Source organism: Microcaecilia unicolor, chromosome 6 (genome assembly GCF_901765095.1).
Source record: "Microcaecilia unicolor chromosome 6, aMicUni1.1, whole genome shotgun sequence".
NCBI classification, from domain to species: Eukaryota; Metazoa; Chordata; class Amphibia; order Gymnophiona; family Siphonopidae; genus Microcaecilia; species Microcaecilia unicolor.
Window position 1 is genome coordinate 209,568,990 of NC_044036.1, and position 16,793 is coordinate 209,585,782.

Here is a 16,793-nt window from a genome sequence, read left to right on the forward strand (position 1 = left end):
TAGAAGCAACTGAGATACTGTGGAATTTGTAATTGGGGCAGTGCTCAGTAATTCTTTCCCTTCTTATGGGAGCGTGCACTTAAACCACCTAGTTGCTGGAATCCTTTCCCTGTAAATTACTGGGCGTATTTTGGATATTCTCCTGTATGAAAGGGAGGATTATGTTCTTTAAACTACTGGGGTCCCTTCACAAGCGAGAGCTCGCCTAAATGATTCCATCTCTGCATTTCCTCTCCCTTAATTTGGAAGAGTATTCCAAGTCCACTTAGTCGCAGCAAGCCGCTCCTTTAACAAAGGAGAGTTCTTAAACAGTCACAGCAACCTTTATGTGGCAGATCACCCCTAAACTATCCAGTCATGAAAGTTCTCCTGATGGCAGGGAGAGCATGCCTAAACCCCTGAGTCATCACCGTCCTTACTTTTTCCATTTGGCAAGTATCTATAATAGTGTCAATATATGTATAATCTTTCAACAGTGTCCCAAATCAAATAAATGTGTAGTTCATCAACATATCGACAGCTTTTTCTGGTATCTGATCTGCATCTACTTGGGAAGAGAAGTAGCTAAAGGTGATATTGCATCTGTATGAGTCTCTGCTGTGATCTCATTTAGAGTTCTGGAGACCACACCTTCAAAAAGATGGAGTCTGTCCAGAGGACAGCTACTAACATAATCAATAGCTTTTATTCTAAAACATATAGGGTCAGACTAAAGGAGGTTATTATTATTATTTATTTGGATTTTGCTCACACCTGTTTCAGTAGTAGCTCAAGGTGAGGTACATTCAGGTGCACTGGGCAGTTCCCTGTCCCTAGAGGGCTCACAATCTGATTTTGTACCTGGGGCAATGGAAGGTTAAGTGACTGATGCTCTAACCACTAGGCTACTCCTTCATGCCTTGCTTACAGTGTACTGTAAAGCATTTATTTATCCCAGAATCCATTTTAGGCAGTGGGCCCTATGGTAAATAGCAATGTGCTTTTAGTAAATGGAGCCCACTTAAACATGCATATACTGGAGAAAAGGTATTGTATTGTAGAGACATTTAAATACCTCCAAGGTATAAATGCATTGTCATTTCATTTCATTTTAATACATTTATTATTAAAATGTTTATACTGCATATACCGTCAGGTGCTTTAAGCAGTGTAGTTCTTATCATTGCTCTTCTAAGGGTTGGTATTGAGAGCAGGTATTCAGCAGTGGTACTCAGATAACTAATCGGTTAACAAAAAGGCTGTCCTAAGTTAACCAGGTAGCTATCCAGGTACTGCCCTTGAATATTGATGCTATGTGGGCAACCCCCGGCAGCCGTCTTATGCTTGGATATCAATGCCATTATCTGGATAGAGGTCAGCACCAAATATCCAGGTTTAATTCAACTGGTGTTAGCCAGCATATAAACAAAAGCTGGCTGATGCTAGCTGAATATAGACTGGAATCATATTCTGTATAGGCAGCAGGCCTCGATCAAATAGAAAGGATTTCTGGAATGAAGGTTGAAAGGGGATAGACTCGAGAGTAATCTAAGGAAATATTTCTTTACAAGTAGGGTGGTGGATTTATGGACTAGCCTTCCAATGGAGGTGGTGGGGACAAGGAGCCAGTTAAAATTCAAGAGGTCCTGGGATAACCATGGAGGCTCTCTGAAGGAGAAAAAGGAATTGTATAGCTGAGTAGGTGGTGTGAGTGGGCAGAAAGGCTGTGTAATCTTTAGCTGCCACTGTGTTCTGTTTCTAAATTATTTACTTATTGGACCTTACTATTTTCCAAGATAAATTTATTTGTTAAATTTCTATCCCACATTTTCCCACCTATTTGCAGGCTCAACGTGGCTTACATTGTACCGTAGCGGCGTTCGCCATCTCCGGTAGAGAGACAAATACAAAGAGTTGTTGTGGTCGAATAAGGTTCATGTGTGTTAGACACATTGGGGAATCGTAGATATGAAGTGAATACTGATGATCTGTAAGATTGGTCTCTTGAGGAATTATGGTTCAGGTGAGAGACCAAAGGAATGTCAGCATTGTCTGAAATGGGGAATCTCAACATGAAGGGAAGGGAGCATTGCCACTCCAGCTCTTTCAAGGAGAAGTAGGCAGAGGGATTGAAGTCCCAGGTTTTCTTTCCCTGAGTGTCTTGTGAACAGATTGGGGGTGGGGGGCAAATGTAAGAAAAGGGGTGGCTTGGTGCAGAAGGAGGGGTGTACAAGTTGTATTCAAAATGGGAAGAGGGGATATGAGAACAGAATGGGGAAGAGGGAAAGAGTAAAAGGCAGAGTAGAAAGGGTAGGTTCAGGAAGGGAATAGAGAAGGGAGTAAGGGTGGGTGAACTGCCCTCTCACGGGTGATTGGCATGCATTTTAAACCAGAGTATAGAACATCGCTATGAGAAGACTCGGAACTCTTGAACCAAATTTTTCTTTAATGCAGTAATCAAACAAGGAAAATAACTTGCAGTTCAGATGTGCTGGACAAGAGTTTCTGCCTTGCAAACTGGGAGTCTGTCCTCCACCAGCTCTCTCTTAAGCAAAAGAGGCTGGGAGATTTTCATCACATGCTGAATAGCAATACTGTTTATACTTTTATTGGCAAAATTTTTATAGTTTGCAGCCGCTTGAAAGGATTCTACAACAGAATACAGCATAGGCAGTTTGTTCACAGAGGAAATATGCTGCAGAGAGAAAAGGGGGGCAACTTGCCCAGCATGTGAGTGTAGGGAGGAAGAGCAAGGGTGGCTGGAAGCAAGTAGAAAATAAGGAATGGACTGAGGCAAGAAAGCAAAGAGCACAGGGAGCAGTGGTAACAGCAGGAGGAAAGGGAGAGGTAGGGCCTGGATTGAGAATGCAGAAGGGAGCCAAGAGGAGAACATGAGAGAGAGAGGGTGGAGGGGATCAAAAGGAAAGCGTGATGGGAAGGTTGGCTGTGGGTACAGGGCAGCGTCTGTCTTCAAGGAACAGATGATAACATAAGAATTGCCCTACTGGGTCAGACCAAAGTCTATCTAGCCCCTATCTGGCAAATGCAGGTCACAAGCTATGTTTGGGGATTCTGCCTGGTACAAGATTCAATGCTACTTATCCCCAGAGATAAATGGTGGCTTTCTACAGGTCTTTTTTAACTGTTTATAGCAGTAGTTCTCAAACCTGGCCGTGGAGGTATCCCAACCAGTCAGGTTTTCAGGATACCCACAATGAATATTTGAGAGAGATTTGCATATACTGCCTCCATTGCATGCAAATCTGTCTCGCGAATATTCATTGTGGATATACTGAAAACGTGACTGCAGTGGCGTACTAAGGGGGGGGCGGTGGGGGTGGTCCGTCCCGGGTGCATGCCGCTGGGGGGTGCCGCGCGCCTGTAAGCTCTTCGTTTTCATGCTCCCTCTGCCCGGGAACAGGTTACTTCCTGTTCCGGGGCAGAGGGAGCATGGAAACGAAGAGCCAACAGGCGCGCAGCACCCCCCCCCCCCCCCCAGCGGCGTGCAGTACAATACATTTTATGCTGCTTATAAGCAGTGGATTTTCCCCCAAGGCTTATGGACTTTTCTTTCAGGAAGCTATCCAAACCTTTTTTTAAACCCTGCTAAGCTAAGTGCTTTTACTATGTTCTCTGGCAATGAATTCCAGAGTTTTTAATTACACGCTGAGTGAAGAAATATTTTCAAGTTGTCCCATCCCCTTTATCATTTTTGTCACCCTTCTCTGCACCTTTTCTATTCCATTGCATCTTTTTTGAGATGCAGTGACCAGAACTGCACACAATATTTGAGGTGCCATCGCTCCATGGAGCGATACAAAGGCAGAATAATGTCCTAAATTTTGTTTTCTATTCCTTTCCTAATAATACCTAATATTCTATTTGCTATCTTAGCCGCCGCTGCCACACACTGAACAGAAGGTTTCAGCGTGTCATCAATGATGATGTCTAGATCCCTTTCCTGGTCGGTGACTCCTAATGTGGGCTATTCTTTCTAGGTGCATAACTTTGCATTTGTCCACATTAAATTTCATCCATCGTTTGGATGCCTAATTTTCCAACCTCACAAGGTCCTCCTGCAATGTCACATAGATAATTTAACAACTTTGACTAATTTTGTGTTATCTATCTATTTGCTTGTTCCCATTTCCAAATCATTGATAAATGTGTTTAAAAAGCACAGATCCCGTACAGAGATCCTTGTGGTACTCCAGTATTTACCCTTCTCCGTTGAGAAAATTGGCCATATAACCCTACTCTGGGCTAGATGCACAGAGCTTACTATGCGATTACCAATTGGTGTACCTCAGGGTTCTGTTCTCGGTCCTCTCCTGTTCTCCATCTACACTTCTTCTCTTGGCTCTCTGAAATCATCCCATGGCTTTCAATACCATCTTTACGCTGACGACTCCCAGATCTACCTTTCTCCCCTGAAATCTGAACCAGCATCCAGACCAATATATCAGCCTGCCTATCTGATATCGCTGCCTGGATGTCTCAACGTCATCTGAAACTTAACATGGCCAAAACCGAGCTCCTCATCTTTCCTCCTAAACCCACCTCTATCTCTTTCTTTGGAAGGCACTCTCATTCTCCCTGTCTCATCAGCTCGTAACCTTGGGGTAATCTTCAACTCCTCTCTCTCATTCTCTGCTCACATTCAGCAGATTGCCAAAACCTGTCGTTTCTTTCTCTCTAACATCAACAAAATCCGTCCCTTCCTCTCTGAACACTCTGTTAGAACCCTTATCCACACTCTTATCACCTCTCATATAGATTATTGCAACCTGCTTCTCACTGGCCTCCCACTTAGCCATCTCTCTCCTCTTCAATCAGTCCAAAACTCTGCTGCGCGACTCATTTTCCGCCAGAGCCGCTATGCTCACATCAGACCTCTCCTCAAGTCACTTCACTGGCTCCCTATCCGTTTCTGCATTCAATTCAAACTTCTCTTATTGACCTATAAGTGCATTCACTCTGCCACTCCCCAATACCTCTCCAGCCAGTCTAAAGCAAGTGATCGAATAGCTAATAATGCACAAAGGGGTTTTCTGTGGCTCTGAGTGCCTTTAGCAGCCATTGAGAATCCCATGCAGATGTGTTACAATGAACTCATTAGTATTGTAATGAGCTCATTTTGTAGTCTAGTATGTATACCGGTGGGATGCACAGCTCCAGAGCAGCGTAATTTAACGAGAGAATTTTACACGTGCTCTGGAGCTGTCGGAGAGGAGGGAAGCACAAGTGGGCAACTGTGAGAGGCTGTCTGCTTCTGCTTCCTACCTCACCCCCCCCCCCCCCCCCCACAAAAGAAATTAATTTTCTTGGTGGTCCAGTGTGTGCTCACAACCCAACCCCACCCTCGCCCCACCTTATACCTTTTATAAGATGGAGGCAAGAGGGCAGGAGAAACAGCTCCTGCCTCGGGTCTCCCTAGAACAATGGTTGTGCCCAGGCTCTGCCCAGTGCATTCTGGGAAGTGTTGTGTGGGGCTACGCACCATATAAGGAAAAAAACTCCTTATATATTTAGCTCTGCCTAGTGCAACTCAGAATGCACTGAGCAGGGCCTAAGCACCGCCACCTTATCTTGCCTCCACCTTCTAAAGGTACACGGTGGGGTCAGGAGGGGGATGGGTGTGTACGGGGGGGGGGGGGGGTCACAACCCACTGGACCACCAGGGGAAATCGTTTTTTAAAAAAAAGTTTTGGGGGGGGGGGTCGCGGTCCACTGGACCACAAGGGAAATTTTTTAAAAAGACTGGGGGAAGTCATGGTTCACTGGACCACCAATTAAATTACTTTAAAATGTTTCTTTTTATGTGGTTGGAGGGGGCTCAGTATATCAGAGCTGTCAAGTGCATTTGACAGCTCAGACTCGTAAACAGCAGAATGATGCACAGAGGGGGGATCCATGCAGCTCATTTGCGTGCGATCCCCTTTGTGCATCGCTGCTTTTGCTAAATTTTACCGAGCATCGGGCCCTCTGTCTTTTTGTTTCTTTTAAACAGTTCCCAGTCCACCGCAGGTCATTACCTCTTATCCCATGGCTTTTTTTTATTTCCTTAAGAGTCTCTCATGATGCAGTTTGTCAAAAGCTTTCTGATCATCCTTATCCATGTGTTTATTCACACCCTCAAACATGCAGGTTGGTGAGGCATGAATTCCCTTGGCTAAATCCATGTTGACTCTGTTGTAGTAGACCACATTTGTCTTTGTGTTCAGTAATTTTGTTCTTTATAATAGTCTTCATTTTGCCTGGCACTAATGTCAGGCTCACCAGTCTGTAGTTTCCTGGATCACCCTGGAACCCTTTTAAAAATTTGACATTATGCTGTCTACTTTTTAGTCTTCAGGGCTGCCTGTTGAAAGGGGAGTGCAGTGAAGAGAGAGGGGTAGGAGATGCTGTGGAGCCCCCATTGTTCTTTTTTGTATACGTGGTGGGGGTGGTCTCAATTTGGGGCCTGTTTTCTGACCAGGCAGGCTGAATCTCCCTTCTCTTTCTCTAGGGGCTAAGGGTTGGCTCTCTTCTCTCTCAAGAGGACTGAAACTGGGTCCCTAGAGAAAAAGAAAGAAGATTCAAGTTGTGTTGGCAGGGGGTGCTGGTGAAAGAAGGGGATAGCAGGTGTTCTTTTGTGCATGTAGTGAGGAGGGGGTCTTTTGCTGGGCATTGGGTTTGTTCTTTGTACTTGGGGGAGCTTGTACAGATTTGCTGATATTTGGGGGGTACTTCTACTTCCAAGATTTCACCACCTATCCAACATAGTTGCAATGGTGTCCCTGAGTAATGTCAGGGGCAGAGAATGGGTGTGGATGTGCTAATCAGATAGTGTGGTGAAATTACTGCCATACTAACTGGTTTGCGCATTGGGTTAAAATCGCAGCAGTAATCTGCAGCCCATTGCGAAATGACACCCTTGTCAGTGCCTGAGTTGCGAGTGGGAATTGCTCCTGCATCATTTGAAGTATGGGTAAGGTATCACAGGGTGGGAACCATTAGACACTAAGGGTTTAACTTTTAGTAATCAGGGAAGGGGCGAGGTTGAGGATGGGGGATATGTGAAGGGCCACTAGACTAGCAGAGAAAATGTTTGGTTAGGGAGGTCAGGGTAGGGGCCAGGAGGAGGTCAGTATACTACCAGGGTTGTCAAGGAGGGAGGTGGACACTAGACCACTGGGAGTGGGCTGATGGCAGGTATCTGGGGCAAGATAGAAAAGTTGGGGTGAGATAAGGGGTGCCGGTAGACACCCACTCCTCTTTACTAATCCTTCTATGCTGCCCCAGACCTCGTGAACATTTTCTTATGGTAACCGTGCATCAAGATTTGTTTTTTTTTTTTTTTAAATTGCATGTTACGAGAGAGCAAATCCACCACAATTGCGAGCGGTCAGGGTTTCCAAGTGAGTTGAGCACCCGTGGTAAAGCCATGTTCAGCCTACGGTAACTGTGTGTGAAGTTTTCTGAATTGACCCCAGGGTTGCCTAACAGGCTTATTTTCGAAAGAGAAGGGTGCCCATCTTCCGACACAAATCGGGAGATGGGCGTCCTTCTCTCAGGGTCGCCCAAATTGGCATAATCGAAAGCCAATTTTGGGCATCCTCAACTGCTTTCCGTCGTGGGGACGACCAAAGTTCACGGGGGTGTGTCGGCACCGTAGCGAAGGTGGGACTGGGGCGAGATTAAGAGATGGGCGTCCTCGGCCGATAATGGAAAAAAGAAGGGCATCCCTGATGAGCATTTGGTTGACTTTACTTGGTCCATTTTTTCTTGCGGCCAAGCCTCAAAAAGATGCCCGAACGGACCAGATGACCACTGAAGGGAATCGGGGATGACCTCCCCTTACTCCCTCAGTGGTCACCAACCCCCTCCCACCCTAAAAAAAATTAATATCTTTTCCAGCCTCTATGCCAGCCTCAAATATCATACCCAACTCCATGACAGCAGTATGCAGGTCCCTGGTACAGTGCATTTCAGACAGGCGGACCCAGGCCCATCCCCCCCTACCTGTTACAGTTGTGCTGGTAAATGTGAGCCCTTCAAAACCCACTGTACCCACATGTAGGTGCCCCCCTTCACCCCTTAGGGTTATGGTAGTGGTGTAAAGTTGTGGGGAGTGGGTTTTTTTTTGGGGGGGGGGGGGGGTTGAGGGGCTCAGCACACAAGGTAAGAGAGCTATGCACCTGGGAGCAATTTGTGAAGTCCACTGCAGTGCCCCCTAGGGTGCCCAGTTGGTGTCCTGGCAATTGAGGGGGACCAGTGCACTATGAATGCTGGCTCCTCCCACGACCAAATGTCTTGGATTTGGTCGTTTTTGAGATGGGCGTCCTCGGTTTCCATTATGGCCAAAAACTGGGGACGACCATCTCTAAGGTCGACCATCTCAACATTTAGGTCGACCCTCTCTAAGGTCGACCTAAATGTTGAGATTTGGGCGTCCCCGACCGTATTATCGAAATGAAAGATGGACGCCCATCTTGTTTTGATAATACGTGTTTCCCCGTCGTCCTGCGAGGATGGCCCCAGGAAAACCTGGGTGTTCGATTATGCCCCCCTCCATGTCACCATGATTTACCAGCAAGATTCACCAGCCTGCTGTACATTGAATATTGTTTCTCTATACATCATAAATAGGGCTCACCTCTCAGCAGTGAAGGAAAGGATAGCTGGAAGCCTGTGTGGGAAGAATGATCTCAACTTCAGAACAGAGAGAACCCAGGAAACAAGCGAGCTGACTTAGGGTCAAATGCACAAAGCTTACTGTGCTGTTTATTTTAGACTGGTTGTAGCCAGTCTAAAGCAAACGTTATTTAGCCAGTAATGCACAAAGGGGTTTTCCATGGCTTTAACGTGTACTGTTAGCAGTTACCAAAAACTCTATGCAAATGCATTACAAGGAGCGCCTTAGTATTAAAATGAGCATTCTGAGTAATGTACTGACAGTTCATGCATGGAGTGCCTCCCTTTAATGTGCAGAATTTTATGGCTTGTCTGGACCTGTCGTTATGGGCAGCAGTCTGCTTGTACTGTGCAGTAGTGCAACTAGACTGCCGCCCTGGTGGTCCAGTGGACCGCCTCCAGACCCTCCTCCTGGACCGCCTTCAAAAAAATCCCTGGTGGCCTTGTTACCCCACCTCCATCCATACCTTGAAAACAGTGGAGGCAGGAGGACAGGACAACACCACCTCTCGCCTCCTCATAACTATAATCAGTGAGTAAGGGGGTTCTTATGAGTTAAGTAAACATTCTCTGGATCCACAAAAATATAACCCCCACCTAACAGCTGCAGATCAGTACTAATCACTATACAAGAGAAGTGAAGCATCTTCTCAAAATCAAATGAAAATACATTTCACTAGAATCGTGTTTTTTTTTTTGTTACATTTGTACCCCGTGCTTTCCCACTCATGGCAGGCTCAATGCGGCTTACATATTGTATGCAGGTACTTATTTGTACCTGGGGCAATGGAGGGTTAAGTGACTTGCCCAGAGTCACAAGGAGCTGCCTGAGCCTGAAGTGGGAATTGAACTCAGTTCCCCAGGACCAAAGTCCACCACCCTAACCACTAAGCCACTAAAAAATAGAAGGAAAAAGCCTCAAATTGCAGGGCTTTTTTTTTCCCTCTTCATAACATTCCTGCTATATCAGCTAAAAAAAACCTTCCACAAATCCATCCCCAGTCTCCCCGATGTTGTCCATCGTTTTGTGGTGTGATACCTCTGCTTCAGAGGGATCAACTTTTTAATCGTTGTGAAGCAAAAAAAAAAAAAAGATGAAAATTGTCAGCAAAAACTTCTAAACATCTATTGCACAATAACAAAACCGCGATTACTGAGCACTCTACAAAATGGTGACTTGGCATCTAGGAGGATCCTATTTAAAACCCTTCCAGCCAATCACAAGTAGCAAGTTACTGCAAATACTGCAGATTAGACATATCAAAAGACTAGAAGAATTGAGTCGATTCTGTTTGTAAATTCAGTCCATTGAGTTGTAAACTTTCAAAAGTTGAAATATCTAGTGAAGTGTGGGGTTTTTTTTTGTTTGTTTTTGTTTTTTTTAATTTGATGTTGAGCAAATCAGTACTAAGACATTTCTCCATGTATTCTTATTCTCATGTCATCTGAGCGATAACATAAAACTCTCAACTACCAGGCACATTGTGAAGTAAATCAAAACCTGAAAAAAATCCTATCTCAACATACCTGTAGCAAATGTCATACAATAGCACTAATCCTATGATTCAAACAGCAAAAATCCTACCTATGCAAAGGTAGCACAACAAATATTTCATTGGGTCCTAAAACACCAGAACACATACCACTAGTAAAACAGAACATAGTAACATAGTAGATGACGGCAGAAAAAGACCTGCACGGTCCATCCAGTCTGCCCAACAAGACAAACGTGGGACTGCTATAGATCTCTGCACAGAAACTACATGCAAACAGAATATCATACCTCAGCCACATGCAAAACACACAAACTCTCACCAAATACAAAATAAGAGATCACAAATTAGAAATAAATATGAAGACAAAAATTGAACTGGGAACCTGAAGAAGTCAAAACTCGGATGTACTGCAACACTGGAGAAATAAAAACAGAACTGCATTTTCTCATGTTCTAATACAATACAAAGAATGTGTGATGCATATTTCCCAAAGGGTCGTTGTTTTAATTGTTTTGCAATAAAGAACTTGTTTCAGAAGACACCACTTGAGAGAGGACTTTTTTGTATCCACTGTTTGCTTTGCTTCGTTGCTCTTTCGTGGAGAGAACACCTTCTGTGTGTGTTGGCGTATTTCCCAAAGCTAACATATTCCAGATAATAAATTCAATTTAAAATACTTTTTATATCTTTGTTGACTGGACATTTTATTTTTCTACAATACTGGTGCCAGTTTCTCTCTTAGACTTTTGTGCTTGTATTTGCTAATTCTTTCTAAGAATTGTCTATTTGTCATTTCTCCTCCTGTCTTGTTTTCACTCATTACATCTCTCTGACATATTGATTCTTCTCTTTTAGCTCTTTCCTCTTTCTTTTCTGTCTCTGTCCACTCAGATTTCTCATCCTCCATTCATCCATTTCCTTTACTTTTCACTTACCTATCAACTTTCCATCTCTTTCACACTCCCGTTTTCAGTCTCATTCCTTCCCCAGTCTCCTGTTGTCTTCTGTCATCTACTCCCCATTACGGTATTTCTACTCATTGTACTTGCTATCCTCCTCCCACACATTTCTACCCTTGTAGCCCAGCATAACTTCCTTCCTTTTAGCCTGACATATACCTGTCCCACCCCTAGCATCTCCTTATCCCATCTTGCATTGTCCCCTTTCCATAGTCCAGCATCTCTCTCTCTGCCCCAGGTCCAACATCCCCCTCTACCTCCATATTCAGCATCTGTTAGGACATTTTGCTGATGGATTTTATTTGGCTTCTGAAAGCACTACATGTAAAACGCATGGTTCATAAATAACAATATGCTAACAAGAAAGGGGGAGTTGCCAGATCCAGAGGGAGAGATATGCAAGACAAAGGGGGAGAGAAGCAGAGATGGATTAGAGTGGCGGGGAAGGAACAAGGTGGCTGCTGAGGTTTTTTAGGTGTTTGATTGACCACCAGATTGGCTTGGCCTGTGCTTATCCGGGCTCACTCATAACTATGCCATTTCAGTGCCCCAGCTCTGGGGAAATGTGCTTCTCCTGGAACTTATATTCTGCAAACTATGAAGGGAAACGCATTTCTGTTTCTCTTCTTCTCTCCCCCCCCCCCCCCCCCCCCCACCTCCTCCAATATGGTACTTCCCCATCTGGATTTTCAGGATTTCTAATTCAATTTTTTTGAACACACATTCCTATTTCTAATTTGTGGTCCTTTATATCAGATGAGGGTCTGCCCATGCTCTGTATGTGTGAACAAAGTGAAGGGCGCTGCTAGCGTGAAATTACTGTGTGCAGATCCATAGCAGTTCTTATTTCTATTTCCAAAGCAGGAGCCTGTCGCAGAGAGTATGCATGCAGAGCTCTTTCCCGCAAAGTATTATGCTTTTTTTTTCCCCCTTTGCTGTTGATCATATTCTGAGTTTGTAATCTAATTCAAGTTTTTGTTTTTTTATTGGCAGTGTGATTGATAATGACTCTCTCCAAGGAATATGGTTATGTGGCATTGACAGGTGCTGCCAGTTTTGTAATGGTAATGCACCTTGGCTTAAATGTAGGAAAAGCTCGCAAGCTGTACAAAGTGGAGGTGAGTGGAAGGGAGATGTGGGTGCTACATGAAACCAGAATAACTGTTGCACGGAATTATGGGGTTTTATAGTGACACCGGTTCTTCAGAGAACTTGTATGCATTTGTATTGCATGGATATAAGGGTCACACCTACTATGCTAGACAAGAGGAATAGTGTCAGACAGTGCCCAGTCCAGGGGGAGACAGTCTCTTAAGTCTAAATGGCTAATAGTTGTTAATGGACCTATGCTCTAGTAATTTGTCCTAAACTATTTTAAACCTAGCTATGCTACTTGCCCTTGATCACATTCTCTGGCAACAAATTTCTGCAACTTCTGGATTGACAAAAAACAAACACAAAAACACCTTAAATTTCATTAGGTAGCAGCAGATTTGAAGCAAAGTTTAAGTGCTGAAGTCCTATTAAAAGCCATTCCATACTTTATCATGTTTGTCCCCCCCCCCCCCCCCCCCCCTTCTCTGAACCTTTTCTAATTCTGCTCTATTTTGTGAGATGGGGTGACCAGAACTGCACATATATTATGTGATTCTTAGTTTTGATTTCTAGTTGGTTTTTTTTTCTGAATAATTCCTAAGTCTCTGCTATTTTTGTTGGATACTGCAGCACACTGAGGTGAGGATATCTGTGTATTGCTCCCAGTAGCTTCAACATCCTTTTACTGTCTTTCTGATACCTATGTAGGCTTATCTCCTACTGCTAATGCAATGAAAGCATTATATGCTCTTGTCATATAGGGGATATATCCGATTCACAGGTTGGGACCCATTAATATCCATCTATTTCAAGTCCTATTGATCCTCTGCTAGGTGGTGACAGGTTTGCTCGAGTCTGAATATTGGAGCAGTTTCCAGTGTGAGAGAGGAAGGAGCTGATAAGTTCAGCCTCATCTTCATCTCTGTAGTAGTAGAAATAATAGTAGTGTTTTCAAGGCTCACAGTGTCTTCTCTTTTTCTCAGTACCCTGCCATGTACAGCAATGACCCTGAAACGGGGCATATTTTCAACTGCATTCAGCGAGCTCACCAGCACACGTAAGTATCTGTATGTGAACCTCCTTGTGTGGGAGAAGGTTTGTGGTCTAAAGAAACAAAGTGGAACTTGGATGGGGAGTTGGTGTGGGGATAGATTTGTCACTGCAATACTATAGAGCTCATGGCATTTATCATTTATAGAGAATCTCTGATATCATCATTGGAAATAAGTGTGGCCACCTTCCTAACACATGGGTCCATTGTTTATATTTCAGCAGGCATTGTGACATCCTATTGGAATCTCTGAAATCTGTAACAAACATTGAGGTATGATCTAAGCACCCGTCCTCACATTTCTAAGCAGGAGTGGCCTAGTGGTTAGAGCACCGGTTTTGCAATCCAGAGGTGGCGGGTTCAAATCCCACAGCTGCTCCTTATGATCTTGGGCAAGTCACTTAACCCTCCATTGCCTCAGGTACAAACTTAGATTGTGAGCCCTCCTGGGACAGAGAAATATCCAGAGTACCTGAATGTAACTCACCTTGTGCTACTACTAAAAAAAGGTGTGAGCAAATCTAAATAAATAATAAGCAGCAGCAGAATTTTGTTTTCTTTTAGCAAAATCTGTCAGCAGTCTACAAGCACTTTGTTTCAACTCTGCAAGAGTTAATGGCCGTGGCCTCGTTTAAAAATAAGAAATAGCAAGTGCATAAAAAGTCACTCACCAGATGACAGAATTGGTTAGGTATGGATGTGGCCAGTTTTTCTTCTAAGTTTTTAAGCCATGGAGGTTATGTGGATGTTGGAGCACTTTTGCTCTGAAGGACTCTGATAGAAAATTGTGTGTATGATTATTTCTTAGGAGTTTTGCCTTTGAGCAGAAAGTCATGGCACTGACCTAATCTCTTCACCTAATCTCATGAAGGATTTCAAGTCATGAGTCTCCTACTCTATAGCTTTCAGTCCTGCAGCAGAACCACTGGGCAGGCCTTTAGGGGGTGTGAATTTGTAAATAGACATAAGTATTTGAGTTTTCCTCAGACTTTTTTTTCCCCCTCAGTTGCCTATTAGTATGTTTACAAGTATTATTATTATTTTTTTTTTTAGCTTTTATAGGGACAATTTTCAAGTTTCCTGCCCAAATGTAAAGTTCATAGGGATACATCATTTTGGAAAGGATGATACGTGCATGCTTTTTCCTTTAAAAAATTGCCATGGGCTTTCAGTATGAGGCAACATCGCATTTGCGCCAGGACTGGATAATCCAGTCTTTGCTCTCTGGGAAAACCAAGGTATAACTTGTTTAGAACATCTAGAGAGAGAGCTCATTTCAGTTGGAGAATTACAAAACCAGGTGAGATCCTCCTGGGGGAACAGATTTGCGTATTGTCAGATCAAGCACTATATAATATCATTAGATAAAGACTTGCTACACAGCCGCATGGGGAACAGTATTAGGGGATTTTTTCAGGACTTGGAGGAGGGGGTATCTGTCTCACTTCTCTACAAGGACCTTACTAAATGGGGACCACAAAAAGATTACACTGTATTAAAAACTAGGTGGGAATGAAATATAGGCACTCCTTTACTTCACTGGGATATATTATCTACTCTAAAGAACACTCCCACTCTCACTACAGATGCCCGTTTGAGGGAATGCTATTATTGATTCATATTTGGGGCGTACATGCCTCAATCCCAACTGTTTCATATAGGAGGGCTACCAGATCACATTTACCTTAAATGCGGAGGGGCTCCCAGTTCTTTTTTACCACGCATTTTGGACTTGCCCCAAGATCCAATTATATTGGAACCGAATTCGGAGGTTTAGGAAAGGATAGTGAATTTCCTGGAAGAAAATGAGTTGCAAGATCCGAGACAACATGGTTTTACCAAAGGGAAATCGTGCCAAACGAATCTCATTGAATTCTTTGGGTGACCGGAGAATTGAACCGTGGACGTGCTATAGACGTAATCTACTTAGATTTCAGCAAGGCTTTTGACACGGTTTCCCACAGGAGGCTCTTAAATAAACTGGATGGGCTGAAGATAGGACCCAAAGTGGTGAACTGGATTAGGAACTGGTTGACGGACAGGCGCCAGAGGTTGGTGGTGAATGGAGTTCGCTCGGAGGAGGGAAAGGTGAGTAGTGGAGTGCCTCAGGGGTCGGTGCTGGGGCCGATTCTGTTCAATATATTTGTGAGTGACATTGCCGAAGGGTTAGAAGGTAAAGTTTGCCTATTTGCGGATGATACTAAGATTTGTAACACAGTGGACACCCCGGAGGGAGTGGAAAACATGAAAAAGGATCTGAAAAAGCTAGAAGAATGGTCTAAGGTTTGGCAATTAAAATTCAATGCGAAGAAATGCAAAGTGATGCACTTAGGGAGTAGAAATCCAAGAGAGGCGTATGTGTTAGGCGGTGAGAGTCTGCTAGGTACGGATGGGGAGAGGGATCTTGGGGTGATAGTATCTGAGGATCTGAAGGCGATGAAACAGTGTGACAAGGCGGTGGCCGTAGCTAGAAGGTTACTAGGCTGTATAGAGAGAGGTGTGACCAGCAGAAGAAAAGAGGTGTTGATGCCCCTGTACAAGTCGTTGGTGAGGCCCCACCTGGAGTATTGTGTTCAGTTTTGGAGGCCGTATCTTGCTAAGGATGTAAAAAGAATTGAAGCGGTGCAAAGAAAAGCTACGAGGATGGTATGGGATTTGCGTTACAAGACGTATGAGGAGAGACTTGCGGACCTGAACATGTATACCCTGGAGGAAAGGAGGAACAGGGGTGATATGATACAGACGTTCAAATATTTGAAAGGTATTAATCCGCAAACGAACCTTTTTCCGGAGATGGGAAGGCGGTAGAACGAGAGGGCATGAAATGAGATTGAAGGGGGGCAGACTCAAGAAGAATGTCAGGAAGTATTTTTTCACGGAGAGGGTGGTGGATGCTTGGAATGCCCTCCCGCGGGAGGTGGTGGAGATGAAAACGGTAACGGAATTCAAACATGCGTGGGATAAACATAAAGGAATCCTGTACAGAAGAAAGGGATCCTCAGGAGCTTAGCCTAGAATGGGTGGCAGAGCTAGTGTGGGCAGACATATACGGTCTGTGCCGGGGCTGGTGGTTGGGCGGCGGGGATAGTGCTGGGCAGACTTATACTGTCTGTGCCGGAGCCGGTGGTGGGTGGCAGGGATAGTGCTGGGCAGACTTATACGGTCTGTGCCAGAGCTGGTGGTTGGGAGGCGGGGTTGGTGGTTGGGAGGCGGGGATAGGGCTGGCCAGACTTACATGGTCTGTGCACTGAAGAGGACAGTACAAATAAAAAAAAGTAGCACATATGAATTTATCTTCTTGGGCAGACTGGATGGACCGTGCAGGTCTTTTTCTGCCGTCATCTACTATGTTACTATGTTTATAGAATTTGACCTGGGGGAGAAGATATTGGAAACAGTAGAGCAATTGTTATTAGACATCACAGATGCTTTCAGAGGATGGAGCAGGGATAAAGCTATGTTACTCCGCAAGCTGTGTTTGGTGGCAGTAAATGTATATTACATTATTGGACTTCTCCTGACCTGCCAGCTTATTGG

General features: G+C 44.3%; 1 protein-coding gene across 1 annotated transcript in view; it reads left to right on the forward strand.

Moving 5' to 3' along the window:
• The window catches only part of MGST3 (microsomal glutathione S-transferase 3), a 57,875-nt gene that overhangs the window by 956 nt on the left and 40,126 nt on the right, over positions 1 to 16,793 (forward strand). The window contains exons 2-3 of the mRNA XM_030207189.1: positions 12,104 to 12,228; positions 13,189 to 13,262. Coding sequence (XP_030063049.1) covers positions 12,115 to 12,228; positions 13,189 to 13,262 — 188 coding nt within the window. The 5' untranslated portion in view covers positions 12,104 to 12,114. The remainder of the gene's footprint in view (positions 1 to 12,103; positions 12,229 to 13,188; positions 13,263 to 16,793) is intronic.